Source organism: Cydia fagiglandana, chromosome 15 (genome assembly GCF_963556715.1).
Source record: "Cydia fagiglandana chromosome 15, ilCydFagi1.1, whole genome shotgun sequence".
In the NCBI taxonomy this organism is placed as follows: domain Eukaryota; kingdom Metazoa; phylum Arthropoda; class Insecta; order Lepidoptera; family Tortricidae; genus Cydia; species Cydia fagiglandana.
This window is the reverse complement of record NC_085946.1, coordinates 3,481,405-3,504,070: the sequence shown is the minus strand read 5'-3', so window position 1 is coordinate 3,504,070 and position 22,666 is coordinate 3,481,405. Positions and strand designations below refer to the sequence as shown.

Sequence of the window (22,666 nt, the reverse complement as noted above, 5' to 3'; positions counted from 1 at the left end):
ACCTTCGAGGAGCAAATTGCTGTTTTGCGGCTTCAAGTTGTCGAATATGGGTCTGATGTTTTCGAAAGTTAATGCGTATAGTTCGTTCGAGCGAAGATCCAGTGAGCTCAAGCCACGGGCCCCTTCCAGCCATCCCGAGGGGAGAGCAACCAGTTTATTATCATCAAGGGACAGCTTATCGAGTTGAGACAGCCCATCGAACGCCCTTTCAGAAATAAACTTCAGATCGTTCTTGCCTAAAAGCAACTCGTGCAGGTTCCACAGCTCGGCGAACGTGAATTCAGTGAGATTGTAAATGCGGTTCCTTCGCAGATCCAATTTCCTCAAGTTCGCCAATCCATCAAACGTGTGACGGTTCAAATGGAATATGTTGTTTTTGTTCAAGTCCAATTCCAGTAGGTTAAACGTGCGCTGGAAGGCTCCATCTTTTATCGATGATATGTTGTTTTTGGTTAGAACGAGTTTCTGTAGCTTGGGCAGATCGAAAAAGCAATCCGTACCGATTTCAATAATCATGTTATCTTCTAGGTTAATTGTTGTAATATTAGGCAGATGAGCGAATGCGTATTGTTGGATCGTTTCAATCTGGTTAGTGGATAGAGTGGCTTCTTTTAAATTGGTTAAGTTGGCGAAAGCGAAGGATGTTATTTCAACAATGTTCCCGTATTTAATGTTAATGGAACGTAGCTTTTGTAGATAGTGGAGCGCTTTGGTGGGCACGTAGCCTAATGCGCCATCGACTCGGACATTAAAAGACAAAGTTTGGAGCGTCGGTTGCGACGCGAAACTCTGCCAGATGAGATCGTCCCGCGGTATGCCGCCGTTGAAAACCCAGCATTCGGCCTTCGTCGCGTTTCTGAGCTCCCTATTATTTTCACAGTAGCAATGCACTTTGGAATCTCTGTCAGTGATATCGCAGATATTTTTCTGAAAGCCGCCAGTCTTTTCCTTGGCTCGCCTCTTATTGTTGTCTCTCGCCTGGACGTTAATTGACATCTCGTTGACCAGTGCAAAAGTGATCAGGATGTACATAATTCCGGCAATGCGGCGCTCCATTTTCGTTTAATCTGAAACAAGTGAAAGTCGTTACGTTAATAAAACAAGGAATCGGGATTACTCTTTCTCAGTTTGTTTTGTTGGATTAAGCCGGATTCCAGTTTTGTATTGAAGTTGGGAGAAAGGATTGATTCGAGAGCTGAAATATTCAACACGGAGATTATGGTATCAATTTTTGATTGGTTCTCGACAAAAGGAATGGCGATGGCGTTTTACAATGAGGCTGTTAATAAATGTTCTTTTTACAATTCAATTTAATATCTGTGTGTATCTTAACCAAATTTATAAGATCGTCAAAATACAGAAAAGTACATAGTTTGTAAAAATAACTTAAATAAAAGAAGACCAAATAGATTTCATACTAATGGAATTGGAATTGGCTGGAGTGACGAAGCCCAAAAAGACCTGTCCGCCCTCGGAATACCCAACTGGCGTGAAGTGGCGCAGAATAGGGCAGAATGGCGCTCTCTTGTGTCAGAGGCCAAGATCCTCTTTGGGTCACTGAGCCAGTGATGTATATATGTATGTATGTATGTATGGAATTGGAATTGGAATAAACCTCTCAATTTGCATAGATATCTATAGGTAAAACTTTATTATTTTAAATTCATAATAATACTTTATCAGTGTACACATATGGCGATAAAGTTCTGGTTTAAGTATTCACGTTAGAACTACACGCTAAAACGCAAATTCACAGTTCAGTACTAATTTAGTTATTTTCGACCTCATTGATTATTTAAAACTCATTTGGATTACATCGCGGCTTCCCACCAGTCGTACTCGTGAATTAAATTTACATTGAAATCCGTGTCGCCACATGGGTAATCCCTAGTGACGTCCCGCGAGAATTTCCCCTTTTTCCTGGGAATTTAACCAATCCCCCAATAGTATTCTCCAAATAAGAAAATAACACCGGATATCCAGGGGGGCTAGTAAAGATGACAATCGTTTGCAGAAAACGTAACGAAACGCTAAGATAAACGTGAATGATGTATGGAAATGATAGCGTTTCGTTTCGTCCTCTGCAAACGATTGTCATCTTTGCTAGGCCGCCCAGTGTAAAGCTCAGATCATATCGCACGATGCGATATTCCTCATTTTTATCAATGCTAGTGAAATTCTCTCCCATTCTATGTATTCTCTGCCATATGGTATAGACATCTTTCACAAAAGAGGTAACATGCTACTATAAACATTTTCAGATAAGAGATGAGACCATAATTGCTGGTCAGGTGATAAAATAAAGAAATAATATTTCCGTTAACATGATTAAGAAAATTCACTTTTATAAGTGATCTCGTAAAACATGCACATATATAGGACAGGAAAATCTTTAATAGTATAAATAAATAACCAAAATAATCTTATATTTTATTTATTTATATAATGTGTTCCCGTTAACGCCCCATCTCTAGTAATCCCTCAAAGAGATTATTTTGTACGTACCTAGGTATTACACGTGCCTTGGAATTCGCTATTCCTACTGTTACATTATAATTTTTGTTAAAAATATGAATGTTAACTGAATCAAAGAATGTCTGAGGCAGGTCTTTCATTTTAATGAAAGGCAACAATAAAACTGTTTTAAATTGTATTAAGTTATATACTCGTAAAGTAACGGTAGATATAAAAATTCGAGTTACAAAGTGGCGCCCAACGTAGGACTAACCCGTTAAATAAACGAATATTTTTATTATTTGTATTAAGTTATACGAGTACCTATCAATTTAAAGTACCTAGATATAAATATTGGATTTTTTAATAGATATACCATTTCATCCAATCCAATTTAGGTACTTAGGTATGTACAGTTTTAAAAGAAAGAATAAAATGAGTCTGATTTATTTACTTACTACATTAATTTAACTGTTACAAAGTGGCGCCCAACGTGGGACCAACCCGTTTTGATTGGTTGACGGGCTCCCAAAACTGTAGTTGCGTACCTACAATGTACTCATAAACGGGGGGTGTAAATAATTAAAAACAGAACAAAAGAGTGGATTTTTTTTCAAAGGGTCGGCAATGTATATGTGGCACCCATCAGGCCCTTATGTTAGATGAGTTCATCGGCTATGGTTTCCATTAGCTGCGCAGTATGCTCGTTTGCCATCGCCATAGTGTTATAAAACCACTAGGTATTTTTTGTACTTTAATAGTTAAATGGCTTAAGAATTTATTTCTCCAAAGAATATTACAATTCACTTACATAGCAAAATACAAACAATCATAATATAGGTACATTATTTACAGAGTGCACCAATAGCATAAGATATAGGTAAGGTAAGGTAAGGTGGGGCAAGACTATCACCGAGGTAAAACTATTACTTGTATGGAATCCTAATACTGTCTTTCCCCGAGCAAAATATACTATGTTAGACTTAACCCACCCTACCTTATTCTAAAACAAAACAAAATTTAACCAATATCATTCACTTCAGCTAATTAAAAATGTAGCTGTCCTCGTGGCTTATACCTCTTTGTTTAGTATTTAGCAGTATGCACCAGCTGTATCGCACTCATGATTGCTCTGCGGTTTAATTACATGCATAATTATTGCATTTCACGGTTTGGTATTCACTTTATCCATTGCTATTTACCAAAACAATTGTTAAATGTAATATTTATTGCTTTCGAGTGGGCTTAAAGTATTATCGGTGTGTTTGTTTGTTTAATGCTTAATGAAATAGTTTTATATTTTGTAAAATAATGTATTAACTGTCACCTAACTGTTACCTGTGATGACGAAATAAAGTTATTGATTATCGTCAAAAAAATTATATAGTTTAAATAAATTTTATAAAACATAACATAGCTTTATTTCATGGTTTATTAAACTTATTTTTTAAAGAATATTGAAAACCCCCTAATTTGTCATTGTCACTTCCAAAAACATACAAAAACCGACTATTGCAGCACAAACGTTCTAAAATCACCTCAGGGATGTGATAAGTTAAAACAAAAAGGCACCACCCGCTCAAAGGCGTCGCGCGTCATTCCAAAAGCTCACACAGCGCGGGCGAGTCCAATCATACCCTAAAGAACCACTAAAAACGCCGTTCGATTACGCATAGTCACACTCTCCTTGAAATTTTAATTAAATCTATTGCCTAAGTCAGTGATCTCTAACTGCCCGCACCTTAGCTTCGGACTTCAGGGCAAATTTTTTACCATTGCCCGGGGTGAGACCCCCTGGACTAAGTGACCATCAGTTACGTCGTTGAGAAATAATTATGGTTACCTAGCTACGTTAAAATAACACGAGAAACATAAAAATTGATAATCGTTCCTTCAACTCTGACAGCTAAACTAAATTAGATGACAAAGGAGCCATCCTACTATGCTACCACAGAACATATGGCACACAGTATATCGCCATCTAATTCAACTTTTTACTATTTTAAGCATGTTAGGGTGTCCGCTAGCTTGCACAGTGTCACGAAGCGATGACATGCGAATGCGATGGATTTTACCTACTTACGAGTACAATGGCACCAGAGTGCATGCAACCGCTCCGTGCACCCGCGTCACCTAGCGGACGCCCTTAGTTATTCCTTGAAAGCACTAGAGACTAAAGAGTGATTATGTACATCTCAAAATTCTAGTATACCTAAACTAGCTCTTTAAAGTTCAATTCACTAACGTTTCCTAAGCAACTAGAATTCATGGTCTGAAGCCCGCATCTTGATAAAAAGTGAACGCAAAGGTCGGCTGATACTGTGAGATTTATTACGGGGAATCTCTCGGGAGCCAATACATTGCTGGCTGAACTGTTTTGGCTTCTGGTGTGACATAGGATGAGATGTACAAAGTTAGATTTAAGTGCTGCAAACCAGTTAAATAGTGTAACAAAATGTAAATAGTCATACCCAATAATAAGTGTAACTTTTACTTGACAAAAAGAAAACTATCTGGATGGTTAGTACTAATGAAGAGTAATATTAATAAATTTATAAGTCAGTTTGGTGACGACCAACAGGAAACGCGAGTAAGAAAGTGTCACAAAACTGGCCAAAAATTAGAAGACTCTGTAGTCAAAATGCTACTAGTAAACTGACTACTGACTAGATATTACAAAATATATATATATATATATATATATATATATATATATATATATATATATATATATATATATATATATATATATATATATATATATATATAAAATACCAACATGTTTATTGAAAACTTATAAAATACCAACTTCAAAATATTTTTTTTTTGTAAATGTATTTTGGAGGTTATAAAGCTTCTACAACAAATAATTTAGCAAATCGCCGATATTCAGCTTTAGTACGCTCTCATTTGTTTGAGCATAAAATACATAATTTTGTAGCATACATACTCGTACAAGCGACATCTAGTAGCATAGGACGAAACCAAGTAGTTCGGTAGGTACTTCACATGGTGTTGTAGTTATTACATTTTCCACTATATGTTATATAAACTGAGTGAAACCTTTTTGGTATGGCGGGATAGTGCAAAAAACTTTTTAGGAGAGGTTTTAAGTAGCTGAACATACAATGTTATTGAATTTTGTTGTTTCATATGAATATCAGTTAAATAAATTTTTTCGTTAAATTTCATCTAAATTGTTAGAGTTAAGATAATATAAAATATCCTTCTAGTTATGGTCTACTTCTTAAAATAAACCTTTACTTTAAAACCCTTTTGCATATAAAAGTTGATTTATTTTAAGTGAATAAATAGGAAACTCTTCTACATTATTCATTTAAAATTCATTCTGCAGTCACAACACAAAAACTGACACCGTGCCTGTACACTTTGGGCCCGATTCGGATTTTGGAATAGACACCTATTAGATATCTTTTAGACATCACCAAGATACGATAACGATATGTTTAAGATCTAACCTGTCAAATTTGACATTTGCGCGATTCTGGAGATACCTACGCTTGAACGATTTCCACAGGATATGACTTAGAGATCCAATTCACATCTAATAGATATCTTACTCTGTCTAACTTAAAAGTGACATTGGTTGCCCGAATTGCGCTGCAAAAGAGAACTAGTTGATATCTAAACTATAACGTATCTAGAATGGATCCAGTACGTGTCGTCTCTTGTGAATATCTTGAAGTTCGAATACGGCAGTTTATTTCACAAGTACCACTTTGTAATTCAAATATTCATACATCGTCTTCCAGACTTATCTTTATTCCATTTTACGTGGGTCTCTGTCGTTTTAATCGCGGATTTAAATTTCCATAAGGCTGTTAACATAGGATTTTAGCCATGTCCGTTCATAGAATAATATTTGCATTTCGTATATGGACGTAAATAGTCGTTGATGAAAATAGGCTAGAAGATTAACTTATATCGTATGGGGTTATTGAACTACTTATATTAATAAATGTTTATTAGTATTTTATGGATGACGAATAATTAAAACAGTAGCCTAGTATTTATATACGAAATGACCTTTTATTGACAAATATCAAGTGGAAAAGTAAAAATATGACGTGAAAATTCGAAGTAACGTCATCAATTGTAAATAATGTATAGTTTGTCAAAGGACTGTTTTATTTCAAAAATAAACATCGAGAATTATTTTATCTTTGTCTTACATTAGTACTAGCACCCAAAAGATAAGGATGAGTATAGTTTTTTTTTGTTGTTATTTACCGACAAATTTGGTTTGGCAAACCTCAATATCACGAATCTAAAGGGAAGGGAAACGCTAATAAAGTTCGTGTTAACCACCACCTAACAGTGCACAAAACACACAACAAAATAGTTAAGTACAATTTACCAAATCAATGAGGATAATAAACACCATGTATTTTTCCTCAATAAGATCGATTTAAAGATAAAGTCAGTAATTACTTTAGCCATAGAGAATTTAGTATAGTATAGAGGAGGATTGTAGAAGAATTTTTTGTTGCCACAGTAAATTTACTGCCATCTTTTGATTATAACTTTTAGAACGACATCTGACTTTGATCCTTATTCTTTCACTGATATGTGTTAAATGTCAAAAAGTGTCGTTACCTACACGGGCATAGGCCAAAGTTATGGTGTAGGGTAAAGGTATTTTTTCGAGCGATGGCGCCATACCTTTGGCCTATACTCGAGTAGATGGCGACACTTTTTGACATTTGACAAATTTAACACATATCAGTGAATGAACAATGATCGAAGTCAAATGGTGTTCTAAAAGTTTTAATCAATTGTCGAAAGATGGCAGGAAATTTACTGTGGCTATATAAATTATTTTGACAATCCGCCTCTATACTAAAGTCTCTTTGCTTTAGCGGAACTCACTACGCCATTTTGTAGATTGGACGTCAGGATTGACGGACCTCAGATTAGGCGAAGCAATTAAGGCGCGTATGTAATTAGATTTTTGTTTTAGCTGAGTATAGAAAATATAAGAAAGTCCGTTAAATAAAATTGACTATGGTTCTATTGCCTTTGTTTGCGATTATTTCATTCGTTGTGAGAAATTAATTTACTGTCTTATTCTTAGTATAATATGATGTACCAAGAAATTCAAGTCAAGTTCCAGGGCTCTATGCGGAAGGCAGAAGATCGGCCAGGTTGGAGAGCAATCCAAGAAAACGCAACTTATGGCGGTCACGACCCTCAGTCATGAGGTTACGACGAAGAAGAAGACCAAGAAATTGACCTATATTGAGAGTAATGTCATTAACTCACCATAAAGTCATTTTCTACGAGAAACGAGAATGGCATCTCAAGAATAAGTATAAGCTATTTTGAAAGTGAATTCCCAAGAGTGTGAATTTAACTTTACTAAAAGATTTATTTTTATCAGTGTCATTTATTTTTTACGTTTGATTACCTACTTTTCTAAAGTTGTCCATGTACTTTACTGAACCTTTATCATAAGGATTCAGGAAGCGGACAGTAGTGTAGGGGTTGTAGAAACAAAACACCTAATACTTACAACTATAAACTAGTAAGTTTGTACGTTGTTACCATTGTGTTATCAAATAGAACAACGGCGCGATTCGGGAAATGAATTAGAGATTAACTTATATAGTAAATATATTTTATGTAACGTCCCACGGGTACCTTATGGCGGTTGGCGCTTACGCTATTATTAACGTCGCTCCAATATTATCGCGGCGCTATGCGACGTCTGCGCCAGACGCCATAAGGTACCTTTACCCGTGGGACCTCACATAGCTTTACTATTTCATATCTAGTGAATCTCTAATTCATTTCCCGAATCGAGCCGCAAGTATGTAATGATCACATTCTTTGCATGAACTAACTAACGCTCTTACCGACCTAGAATTCCAATTCCCCCTGATTCAACCAAGTCAAAGCAGAATAAAATTTGTTTCACAACAAGTAACACTCAATAATAGCGCTTAAAACAATGAGCGTAAGACATTAAACGCCTCAATTTCGCCTCATCGGATAACCTCTTTGAATTTACACCGCGTACCCGGTCGGAATCCAAATGCGTTTAGGGCAAGGGCTAGAGAATTTAGCGAAGGTGACTTGGCTGTGCGAATTTCTTTGACGAGGGATTAAACATTCCCAACACGAATTATGAAAAACATTCACACCGCCACGTTCTCGTCATTCTCGTTTTCGAACCACAATGACCGGTGACAATTATTGGTTACAGTACAAATTTCAGGTCTGGAGGCAACAACAAAATTGATAAAATAACAGGGACTACAAAGCAAACAATTAGGGAGCTGTTTACGAATACCTATTGAAGATCGTTGAATTGGGTTTAATACTTATATCCCCCATCCCCCAATAACCCAGACCCAACCCTACCCAGATGCTAACCCTGAGGGGTTGGAAGGTCAGAAGGCAGTCGCTTTTATAAGATTAGTGCCTACGTTAATTCTTCGGATTCGTTGTCAAGCGGCCAAGGCCAGGTTCATATGAGCCGTGGAAAAATGCCGGGATAACGCAAGGTAAAAGACGAAACAGACAGAATAGATTATGATAATAAAAACCGGGCAAGTGCGAGTCGGACTCGCGCACGAAGGGTTCCGTACCATAATGCAAAAAAAAGCAAATAAAAAACGGTCACCCATCCAAGTACTGACCCCGCCCGACGTTGCTTGACTTCGGTCAAAAATCACGTTTGTTGTATGGGAGCCCCACTTAAGTTTTATTTTATTCTGTTTTTAGTATTTGTTGTTATAGCGGCAACAGAAATACATCATCTGTGAAAATTTCAACTGTCTAGCTATCACGGTTCGTGAGATACAGCCTGGTGACAGACGGACGGACGGGTGGACGGACGGACGGACAGCAGAGTCTTAGTAATAGTGTCCCGTTTTACCCTTTGGGTACGGAACCCTAAAAACTGATTCAAGTTGCTTTAAATAAGTTGTTGCACTATACTGGTTTGCTCAGCTGTATTGATCCCGAATTATTTAAAACCTTCTCCGCTCTTCCCTCTCCCGTGCCGCCGGTTATCATAAGAGTGCTCACCAAAGACAAACTAAGCATTTTCCGATAAAGACTCTCCGGTAATGGGAGCGGGCACGTACAGATAATGCCGGTACACTTTCATATTCTTGTCGCTTGTGCGATTGGTTGCGTTAATAAATTATTCTTGGTCGTAATGGAAACGGGAGTTATTGGACGGAGATACTTTTATCAGTATTTATATCAATTATGTAGGCAAATATATTATCAAGTGGAAATATTTATTTAGCCAAATAAATGAGAAACTTTTAAAAGTCCATTAGGATCAAGTCCTTACACAGCTCGTCATCAAGTACCTAATCGTAAATGATAATGTACAATAAATGCTATAGATAGTCAAGCCAATCTTGTCAGTAGAAAAAGGCGCGAAATTCAAATTTTCTATGAGACAATATTCCTTCGCGCCTACATTTTTCAAATTTGCCGCCTTTTTCTACGACAAGATCTGCTTGACCAAGTATAACTACTTTGTTCCCCTGGGGCACTACCAGACTTTTGTAGTGCTATTTTTTGGTATGGACAAAGTGACTTGTTAAAACATCATTTTGGTAAAACAATTTTTTTTTAATAATTTAGGGGCCTATTTTAGATTTAAGCTAGTTATTAATTTCGTTTAGTAGTACCACGGTAAAAAGATAGTTTACTTACACCCCAAACATGGAAAATTGATGGAGTGGTAAGCTATTACTGCAACCTATGGTAGTTTGCACTTCCAGATATGTCAAACCACCAAACTGTTGTACATAGGTACTCATATAACTCTACGGGGTAACTGTGGCTTGCTTTCACTTCTTAGTTTATTTCACAAGTTCCGGTTCCAGAAGTACCACAGACATTTAATAGCTTAGTAGTAGCACAATCTTTTGGTCTTCCTACAGTTTGACAAGACGTCACTCGAGCTAACATTCTGCTGTCCGGCGTTAAGCGCATGAGATCCAAACTATCCTTACAAGTCCTTCAATGGAATCAAATCCGCAACCTCAGGCCAAGCACTAGACTGACCTAGCTTAATCTGATCCACCAAGTTGTAAGACTTCGCACAAGTTCACTATAACATCTCTGCCGTTAAATGGTAGAACGCTGCAAGTCAAAAAATGCAGTTTTGAGAAAAACGCATTTAAAGGTTTGAACATTCCGGCCTTTGAAACACCCATTTTTCATAAACTTATAAGGTTGAAATTTACACAATATATACCTAAGAGTGCATTTTATATAGCCGACTAATGAAAATTTTATAAATTAGTATATTTATTTAAATATTAGCCATAAAGTGTTTTGCCAATAAGATCCAACTAAAAATAATTTATAGAAGTTCTTAGCAAAACGCTGTAACTCTATAGTTACATCATTTTGCCATAATTATTTCCTAGTTGCATCGTTTTGGCCTTTAGGTTATAACACATAAAGTGATTCATTGAAAAAAGAAAACATTGTAAGTGTAATTCTTAAAATGGATATGTAATTTAAAAAAAAATAAATTAATTAGGTTATTGGATTTTTTAACTTTCAATTTTGATAAACGATATTAATATCAGTTTTTCAGTCTCTTGCCGCGTTTTGGCGTATTCTATGCTCTTAATTTAACAATATTATAATGCAAGCAGAACGCTGCAGGTACCACTTACAGCGTTCTGCTTTACCCAATATTATGATGTATTAATACGACACAGAAATAAACACGCGTTAACTCTTGTTACAATGTTTTGGTATGCTTAGACTATAGTTGCCGCGTTTTGACAGTTTTCTACAGACTTAATTAAAACAGATATCAAAAATCTGAAAAAAGGGGATGATAGAAGAACATAAAAGGAATCATTTGGTCCAAGGCAACTTAAAACGCTGTAACTTGAGTTGCAGCGTTTTACCATTTGACGGCAGATCTGTAAAGCACTAAAACTGAGCCAAGAAACACTTGAAATTGGATCCCGGTTGAGCTGACTTATCGTACGGTTGAAGGCGGTGTATTCAGGAAGCTTACTAAGTGCAGGGCAGCATTTGTATTAATAAACTTGTACATGTAAGAGCAATGAGCATAAAAATTGATATTTACCAGTCGCTTTTCGGTGAAGGAAGGAGGAAACAGATTACGCCCGATAAGGACTGATTCCCCACTGGGTTCTAAGAAGCAAGAATTTGTGCCTGGTACCTACTAAGTGCAGGCCTTCAAAAGCCAGGAAAATGCTAGAATAAAGAGCACTGATAACCATTTCACGTTCTCCTAGTCTACTCTGTTACGGAAGGTCCTTGATTCGAATCCCGGCTAGGTCATTTATTTGTGTATTATTATCGTGAATATTATTGTTCCAGAGTTATGGATGTAAGTAAGTAAGTAAGTAAGTAAGTAAGTAAATACTCTTTATTGCACCACAAAGAAAAATACAATAACAGATTTACAGTGTAAATAATGGTAGCAACAGGCGGTCTTACAGGTGGATGTTTACTGTGTTTTAAGTATAATATTTAAAACTTTCGCGTTTTGAACACATATTAACTCACATTTATAGACGGGTCTAACGCGAATTTGATTCAATTAGATACCTTTATTTACCGACGTTTCGACACAGGTTTCACTGGTCGTGGTCGCGGCTGACTGATGAAAAAAATTAAATTATAAAATGTGTGATTGGTGTGTGTGTGATGTGTATTATTAAATGTGAGTTAATATGTGTTTAATGTGTTTAATCTGTATCTATCTATTAAAATTCACTGTTGTCTAGCACCCACAACACAAGTCGTATATTAAGCTCACTGTGTTCTTGGAATTGGATATAGGTAATAATTGTCCCTTAATGTTTATTTATTGAGGTTCCTAATATACGGGTTAGTTCGAGTCGCTCAATAAGCTGCATGTGAATAATAAATACCAAGCTTGTCTTGTTTGTAACGCGCTGTGGACAGCTGCCGGTCTTGGATGGACTGAAGCCAACGAGTCTGAATGTACAAGCCAATATACAAGAAAATGTTTCTTGCGTCACGGCAGCACATACTCACAATACATTTATTGTTTACATACACCTACATACGCAAAATAGCGGAAGCAGTTATGAAGTTGACCCAATTTTTTTTTATTAAGCTATGAGCTTCATCACATATATTCCTTGAGTAATTCTAAGCATTTCAAGCCTGGGAAGCAATAAGAAATGTGCGTCTACTCGGATTTGTAATGGATTCAAATTTTCAACCCCTTTTTAACCCTGTTAGGGGATGAATTTTACAAAACGCTGAAATTACTTTTCCTGTCTTTTAATAATATCCTCAAATACAAAGATTCAAGTCCCGCGTTCGAAAATTTTTTTGATATCCATACAAACTTTCAACCCCTTTTTCACCACCTTAAGGGATGAATTTTCAAAAACGCTGAAATTAGTTTTCTTGTATTTTAATAATATATCGTTTTACGAAGTTTCAAATTCCTAGCTTAAAATAAAACTTGAACCCCATACAAACTTTCATCCCCTTTTTAACCCCCTTAGGGGTTGAATTTCTCAAAATCGCTTCTTATCTCTTATACACTTTATAAATGTAATCTAGTGTGCAAATTTCAACTTTCTATCTTTTGTAGTTTCGGCACCGCGTAGCAAAAATCTTCAACCAAAATTTTCACCTTTTTACGTTTTGCTTGTAAAATTACTATGAAACTGAAAAAAACAAAATATCAGCAATGAATTCTACGTCTTTGGTTTATACGAAAATGATACCAAACTTGCCCTAGCAGCCACCAGGATCAGAATAGATTTTTTTTAAAGATGACCCCACCCTCCCCGACTAGACGCACGCTTCTTTTTGCCTCCCAGGCTAGAAATGCTTAGAATTACTCAAATATCAGATGTGATGAAGCTCATAGCTTAATAAAAAATTTTTGGGTCATGTATGGCAGCGTTACATAACTGACTCCAGTAAAAGGAGTTAAAGAGATATTAAAAATAATAACTGAATTAAAAAGACACGATAAGTGTTTGTCAGTAAGAGTCTGACTAACAGCCTTATTCGAACAATGAGATACGTCAAATACTAGATTTTGAAACGATATGGATTGGATATGTCAGTGTCAAACAAGTGTCAAAAGTGACGTTTTTGTTTGAAAAAACGTCAATTTTGACAGTCTTATATCATTGTTCGAATAAGGCTGTAAGAGCAAACTGTACAATCATCCATCCGCTTGATGGTTACATAGAGTAATGGCCATAAACCACACAATGTACTTAGTTATAATGTATTAGCTACTCTGTCCTGGGACACAATGCAAAATAGAAAATAATGTCATGATAGTTTTGGCAACGCCCATCCTACACTATGCCAAAGTTGGCTCACTTTAAAATGGCCGATGGCAGGCGGCAGTTGGAATACCGTCAAAACTGTCATTAGGAGGCCAATGCTTATTTTAACACCAAAATGGTGTTACATATTTAGCTATCATTCGCCTATGCGTCTCCTAGCGTTGATTCGTGTGTGGTAAGGTGGTCCTTATTTCGTCGATGTTATATTTTTCTACGGGGCACCCGATTAATGTAAAATCTACCCCTAAAAAACCAATGTAATTTTTTTTTCGGAATTTTTAAATACAGTTTAGGGGTCGCACTTTGAAATATGGACCCTCCATGCAATATGGATACTTACATTTGTTTTTTTGAAGTGAAATCTTATTTAGCGGCGCTATGCAGTTTTTGTGATGGGGAAAAAATGTTAAACACGCGAGAGCGTAAGACGTAAGACGCTTCGTACTTAAGACGGACAAGTGACCTGATCGAAAAACTGTTACAATGTCATTGAGTTTTCACTTCTGCCGGCACTCCCGGAGTGCAACTCGTTGTTTTTTTTTTCGATTTTTCGTTGTGGGGCGAAGAGTCAGGGTGTATTAATGTGCAACTTAAGATAAAATCACGCCGCTGATTTTTTTTAATTATTAATTCATATTTTAGGGGTTCTAAGACTTCTAAGTACTCCATAAAATGTTCTCAAGATTATTATATTCGTGCGATCAAGTTCCACAAACACCACTTACTCGTAAATAACAGATTTGAGAACGTACCTACAGATATATATTTCAATTTGCTTGCGAAAAAATCTTCCGGGTATTTTTCTGTCAACAATCGGGTAACTTGACAGGTACATTAGACAGTGAGCCTTCTGTTCTTATCTTTTCTACGTCCCGCATAAGGATGACTGGAAACTAAATGCCACTTTATTTCCCCGATAGGTAAAGCTCCTATTTTTCACCGGAGATCTGCCTGTAACGCAGAAACCCTTGATTGAGTCGTTTCGCGCTTGACATAGTTTTGTACACTCTGCTTTTTCGAGATTGCTTTTATCTCGCCAACCTCGTCGTATTGCTTTTAAATTACCGTTTTATTTTGCTTTGCTTGTAATTAGCTTAATTTAAAGGGCAAATTTAGGTTTAATTTTGCAAATTTTCTTTTGATAATATTAATTCTTTATGCTTACAAAATAATATAATATTTTAAGAAGGACAAGGACACTATGCCTATCCAGCGCAGTATCAAGTAGAATATTAGAAACCGTTAAACAGGCACTTTCTCACTGTCCGATTCGAACTTTAAGATACTTAAGAAATCTGAAATAATAAATTACAATAATTAGTTTTTCTGTATCATTTAAATTTTTCGCAAAAGTAGCTATTATTGATAGCAGTATAATTATGTTCTTAAAAACGTAAAATTCCCTCCTTATCAAACCACATTCGAATTTTAAAATTCCATCGCCGTAAACCGAACCCGTAAAACAGATAGAATGTTCCAGAATCGTTCCAAACTCAAGTACATATAATAAGTTTTTGATGGATCTTGAAGCATGATTGCGTCTTGCTAAAGGGGGACTCAGTAAAGACATCATCTCGTTATATCGGTCTAGAGGTTTTTGGTGCCAAATGCTTTGTGCCTTGTGATACGGGAGCGGTTACTAAACCTAGAGACAAATCCGAACTAACATTTTAATATCTAAATTATGTCATTATGATATTATTCGCCTGTGTGTCTCGCTAGTGCCAATATGTATACACGTACGGACAAAGTACGAGCAAAATGAACTTATTAATGACAACAGATATTTGTTCCTGAGTCATGGGTGTTTTCTATGTATATAAGTATGTATTTATCTATATAAGTATATGTATCGTCGCCTAGCACCCATAGTACAAGCTTTGCTTAGTTTGGGGCTAGGTTGATCTGTGTAAGATGTCCCCAATATTTATTTATTTTATTTTATTTTATTTAACTTAAGTTTACTTAAAAATTTCCTAAATAAAACGCTAGTATACGAAGTTAATATTTTATCGTAACAGCAAAAAGCGGAAAGTGCTTCATATAAACATAAGTCTTCCTACTTTTTACAAATTTTACGATACCATTACTCGGGCTTCTTGGCCTGGCGACCTACCAAAAGTAGGAGCTACTGATCTTTTGATGTATCGGGGTTCTACATTAGGCTCACGCCGCCGTCATAAATTGGCTAAAGTGGAAGAGTATGTCAAACTTATGATTTATAAAATATTAATGTGGCAACTAGTTATCTACGCAATCAAAAGGACAAAGGATTTTTTTGAAAAATCATGAATAAACCTGCATACGTCTGCGAAGAAATTAAAAAGGTGTATGTGATGTCCCCATTCTGCATTTTAGGCTAGCGTGGGGACCATAGCCCAAGCCCTCTCGCGCTTGAGAGGAGGCCTGTGCCCAGCCAGTGGGACGTATATAGGCTGAATATAGGCTGTTTGAATTAATTTTTATTTGAATACCTATATTATATTATATATTCAAATAAAAATTCATTCAAACAGGAACTGTATTAAGTAATACTGCATAGTACCTATTCGTTAATTTAAATGTTCATTTCGCCCCTACATATAGTTTATTGGGACAAAAACTTTTTGTCCCAGGTTTTTGTCCCAGGTTTGCTTTTGGGACAGGATAGGTCCTGTCCCACATTTTTTTTTGTTTCATAAAACACACGCGCAAATCTTTTCGAATATCGTATTAAAGTGGCGAGAAACAGTATGAGAGCGAAATAAATATTGATCCAAATATGTTAGAAAGTTTGTACACGGGTGAAACGTTCATTTTTCGAGCAATCTTTCATGAAAAGGGCCCCGACAGCTGACGACGTCCGTACACGTTATTGGCACCAATTCCCTGGCACGTGCCAAGCTTTGGCCAAACCGTACCGCCGGACAAATACCCCTGATGCACGAATAAAATGTTGAGCTCAAAAAAATGAAAATATTAAAGAAAACAAACTAGTTGTTGTTGAGTTTTATGATCATTACGATACAAGTGCGAGAAATAGGAAATTCGGAACAAGGGGCGATAAATTGTAAATCGACACGAGTTGCGAATTACCTATTCGCACACGTACTTAACGTACAATTTTTAATAGTACATATGGCACTTTACATTTTTGACATAGTCACGCAATGTGCTAATTGTTTCACAATTGCGGTAAAGTAGCACCATAATTATGTACTTACTGTAAAATATTGAATGAAAGCTTTTAAAGTGCCCGTTTCTTGTCCTTCTTGATAAGTTTAATGATTTAGCTTGTTGATAGAATGTCCCTCCATTACATGGGTGGTTTGTCACCTCAAAATGTAAGAGGATTTCCGCTCAAAAGTCCAATCTCATAATCTCACCCAGCAAGTGGCCCATCCCGGAAATGTTTTGGTAGTCATAAAGTACTTGCTTATATTCGTAGTATATATACTCATATTATTTATTTATTTAAACTTTATTGCACAGAACATAAAGATAATGAACAAATGGCGGACTTAGTGCGTAATGGCATTCTCTACCAGTCAACCATTGGGCCAAACAGAGACATATGTAAAAATGGTGCAAGGGGAACAGAGGAATTTATTAGAACAATGGAAAACAACTGAACAACTAAAAATTCTGATAAACTACATATAGAATACACAAATAAAGATACTAGAATATATACAATTTATATACTACTACATATTTCATACATACGTCAGACGACGCAACGGAGCCACGCTGTTACGTCGTCGCCCAAATCTAATGTTTAATTTGTCTTTTGTTTTTATTTGTAGTTTCTTTGTACTTATTGTATTTTATTTTGTAGTTTCACAGTGCCTTGGTTTTACTGTAATGCTGTGTTACTTATTTGACTAATAAATAATAAACTAAGAAGTTTTTAACCTCATCGACCATAAATGATACTCTGTAATACTTAGAAATGTTTTATTATGCTTGGCCATGGCCCGCATAATAAACAAACAACCCTTGAAAAAGGAGGATATATAAAATATCAACCATAAATAATAATAATAATACATACTCATAATGATATTACACTTTTGAGGCACGTCAATAAGGAGTCTTACTTCTGGTTTTTCAAAAAAGAAATTGTGTATCAAAATCCAGTGCTACCTTATCTTCCAATTCAAAAACAAGGCTCTCTGGTTTTGATTTTAGATGATGTTATTCAAAACCAATAATTGGTCAATAACATACATGGTCAATCATAGTAATTTAAGTACGCCTTCCTAACATGCTTCGAAAAATCAAAATAGTATAATTTGTAAGTGACACTGTAATGAAATGCTAGCAATGTATGTGCATGAAGCTTACATTACAAATTCAAGCTTTAAATTCATCCTGTCAAGCCTTTCTCCTTTTAATATAACCGGACGTATCTCATATCCTTTTGTTGCTGGCATTTTTATATCCGCCTGGTTGTATTGGAATACAATTTAAGTTATATTTTGCAAAAATTGTCGCCTTTATACTTGTAACATCAACACAAAGCGTCGGTCGTCGCCTACCTAATCTATGCACTTTGATGGAAAGAAAATAGCAAAAAATATTATATACATTTCAGGTCAAAGTAGAAAAATAATGTTTTGATGTGAAGTAAAGGCGTAAAGATGCTTCACAATAAATAATAATAAATATCAAAGAACATTTTTTTTTAATATGAAGAACTATAAAACGTACCGACGTAGCTGTTTGGCTTTAACTATCAACTAACAAAAGCAAAAAAGTAACTTATTTATAGTTTGGAGATAAGTACATAAAAGAAGAAATGAAAACAAATTAAGTTCAAGAATAAGCTAGAACATTTTCTGAATGTTGAAATTATTTCTGGAGATCACATAAATAACTTATTCAATTTAGAAATTGTTTTGATTTGTCTGGGCTTTTATATTTTATCATGTACCTTTATATTTTATTTTATCTGAATGTACATCCAAAAATTATATTAATTTGGTTTAATATATTTGCTTATATAATCCTCAAGGCATTAAAGATAAAGTGCTGTTATATTAAAAGTAGTTACGTACCTAATGACTTTCAAAGATCACATTTTATTCACATGTATGTACTGTAGGAGTAGATATACAAAAATCTAGTTATAATTGTTTTTTCTTCTGTTTATGTAAGCAAATATTTAAACTCTTGTTGTAATATTAAATTAAAAGTGATATTTGCCAGATCTTCCTAAGTCCCTACTACTAAAAAAGTACCTACAAATTTTAATTCGAGTTTAAAACAACTATAACACAAAAATTCAAATTTAATAACACGAAAATTTCCCTGGATATTACGAGGGCAAAATATTTCGACTTCTACATGTTGTTATGTACCTACCTACCTTATGTACCTACTAGTTTGAAACCGCTTCAAGCAACTCAAAAAAGTAGCATAAATTCAGAATGTTAAGTGACATTTTATGACAATGGATAGGGTGCACTAAGATGGAGTTCAATTTCCCAGTGTTGTAGCTAGGCATAGGTGAATGGGGCCTTCGCCCACGGCCTCGCATTTACGGGGGCCTCGCAAAGCCAACCTTTTTATTACCTTTGGAAAACATATTAAAAAGGCCTCGCAGATATGGTTTTCGCGCACAGCTGTCTACTCATAGCTGGTTCTTGACCACTGCAATTTGCCACCAAATTCTAGCACTTGTAACATAACTGCACCTAACAACCACAATGTACGTGACTGCAATGCGATAACCTAAACCATTATAGTGGTTGGACAAAGATTTATTCGTTGGTCATACAAATGAATCTGCACTATTTGTGGTTTTAAAATTTATATAACGGCAGGAATGCTATTTGTCTGGTTTTTGAGTACTTGGAATATTACATACCTATATTAAAAATGTACATAATGATTAACTAAGTGAAAACATAATGTTTTTTCTTCGAAAACAGGGTCACTAATATCACTAACGACTAGGTCAGACCAGGGCGTCATAACATGACACTGCCTCAGTTTGTCGTATTAAGGTCAGCGCAAAGTTAGCTTGGACTCTTGTGGGTTTTGGGAAAATAAAGGAAATTAAAAGACCATGTTGGCATAACACCAGAAAACCACCGCATGTGCATATATACCAAATTTATTTGCTGAGTAAAATAAAATAAATCGGCAAATCCTCGTCACTTTTGTTTGATTTGTACCCCAAAAGCTCGGCAGTGTCCGCGGGCAAGATCCCCTGTTTATACCCTCGAAATCATGCGGAAAAAAGGATGTTCGAATTGGGTACCGAGCATAGCAAATTCGAACCAGTATCAAACTGCGCTCCCCGAACAATTTGTGCTTACGAAACTGGAGGTCATAATACGCTGGTCCGTCCTAGACATAAACATGTTCGTCCTCTCAAATGAGAATAGCAGCCAGAAATTCAATCAACCACCCTAAAGTCGAATGGGACATCTTAGGGAATATTATTTTTCTTCGAATTGACAATCCAGTCTATATATCATTGTTTTATGATGTTGTTTAGTTGTTTAAAATTCGTTGGGGTCGCTCAAAATGGTAAAATGATTATGGGGGAAACATATTTTTGAATAATTTATTTTTCTTTGGGGAAGAGGAAAATAATACTTGTTTTAGAAGGGGTCAAAGTCTTTGTTTAACGCCTCGTGTTAACATTGATACCCGAGCAGGCAAAATATTCCAAATAAGTTAAAAATGTTAAATCTTGAGGGTTTCACGGCACGAGGGTTAAACAAAGTTTAATCTCGTGTGAAACTCTAAAATTTGTACCACACCAACGAGAGGAAAATGCGATCTGTAACACATTACAAATCAAAATCAAATGAACGATATTAAATACTCGTCAGTCAAAGTCTTCACTTAAAATCTGTTCTACCAGGATGACAGCCTACATGAGGATACAACAAACATTTAGATTAGATTATTTTGTGTCTTTAAACTTTCTTATGAGTTTATGAAGTACTTATAAAGCGGGCCTTTGCAACCTTATCCTCTACCTCATTTTGCGCTTCCATATCCCTACCTGTCTACTAGTAGCACCTAATAGAAGACCAGTGAGAGAAATAAAAAGAAAGAGATTCAATATACATATTATTACTAATCATTTGAAGACCTTGTGGTATTGTTAACAAGATATGAAGATATACGTATATTTAGAAACATTACTGCTAAAACCCAAAAAATAAAAATACATCGAGACAAAATATTTGTACTATAGTTAAATAAGTATTTCAATCACGTCCGAATTGAAAGCGTGCAATCTTCTCATTTTGAATAATACTTGAGATCTGTTAACGGATTTATGTTCCGTTCAGACTGTCATTATCAGTGAATTCTCCTGATTTTCTGCCTCAATTAGAACAAGGCGATTAAATTTAATATAAATAGAATCAGACAAAGATGATATTCTCCATCTAGCGTTTTATAATCTATAAGATATCGGTTTCTGTGGACTACAATAATTTTGAGAAATTGGTGGCTGCTTTCGGTATTAAATCGTCGATTGTCAGTCATGGTGAAATTTGATTTTGGATGATATTTGGATGAGATTTGGATGATATGAGATCAATTCTGCGGGCGCAGCATGGTTTTTTATCACCTATCACTATGCCCATAATTTATATATATCAAGTAGGTAGTGTGACTACTTAAAAACACAAATGCAAAATATATAGATAGTTAGATTTTATCCCAAAATAGTTTAAATATTTGAACAATTATACAGTGAATTTATCTGAGAATTTTTTAAATTAACCTTGACTGACAGGCGTGGCTCACTCTGCGATTTCGTCGCTTTGCTACAGGTAGCTAAAAGTACATCCGGTCGACCCCAATTTTGGGGTTTGCCATAAGCCGCGCGTGGCGCTGTCGCCACCTAACGGCCATATCTGTGCTGATCGTGACAGACGCGTTTTGTTAGAGAGTGAGTCTTCTGTACCTAGTACTATTATTTATTCTGTGCCCTTGATACAAAGTAAAAATGAATACTTTTAAACATCATTTGGTGTCAGATTATTTTCTGATTGCTATTTACAATTCTAAATCGACACTAACATTTACCAATATCTGAACCATCTCCATGCATTAATGGCGCCTCAGGCGGAATCGATCGGAAGTCGAATTCAATACAAACGTAATAGGATCTGCTGTGCACTGTCAGATAGATCAGCTCGATTGCTTATTGCGTACGGCAAGCGTGAGCGAGTCATGGTCTCACCTGACGACCAATTTATAATAGTCTGTGAGATCTTTGACCTTCGAGCAAAACCGGGAAGGGAGACAGCATTCGTACTTATTTCCCCTCTGCCGAAGCACAGGTAGGTACCTATGGCTTTGTGTGTGCAAAAGAGATCGAGGTGTGCAAGATTTGTCTTTGACGTGTGTTATTTTCTATGTATTTGTGTCGTCATTACAGATTGGATTTTGTACGTCTGATTGAAAATTGAAGAATCGCAAAACATTGCACAATGATTTATACGGTAAGATATAGCTTGGGCTCCTCTCTTCCAAGATGTTGGAAGCAGGTGTTGCTCGAAGCACTTGACAGTTGTCTATCGAAGTTTGTAGTGATAAGGCTAGCAAGCATGTGGAACAACACTAAAGGTAAATCGAGGCATTCAGCGACGGACGATTGACTCGCCGCGAGTCGCATCGTGCGACGAGTGTGTCATTGTGCATTTGAATAAATTTACGGTTCGAGAACCTTTGGATATCATGCAGATGGTAAATGAGACTGATAACTGGAAGCCTATTCGAACGTACATTTTGATGTCTAAATGATATTATTCGCGCATGCATTTCGCTCGTATAATTGTTGGTATACACGAATCAATGAGTGTGTGCGAGACGCACGGGCGAATGATAACATCCTGGCATTATAAATAATATTGTAGACTTAAACAGAT

At 35.9% G+C, this 22,666-nt stretch overlaps 1 protein-coding gene across 1 annotated transcript in view; it reads right to left on the bottom strand.

Annotated features, from left to right (window-relative positions):
• LOC134671236 (connectin-like) overlaps nt 1-22,666 on the bottom strand; it is a 32,291-nt gene that overhangs the window by 1,434 nt on the left and 8,191 nt on the right. The window contains exon 2 of the mRNA XM_063529034.1: nt 3-1,067. Within this exon, the coding sequence (XP_063385104.1) occupies nt 3-1,056 (1,054 nt within the window). The 5' untranslated portion in view covers nt 1,057-1,067. The remainder of the gene's footprint in view (nt 1-2; nt 1,068-22,666) is intronic.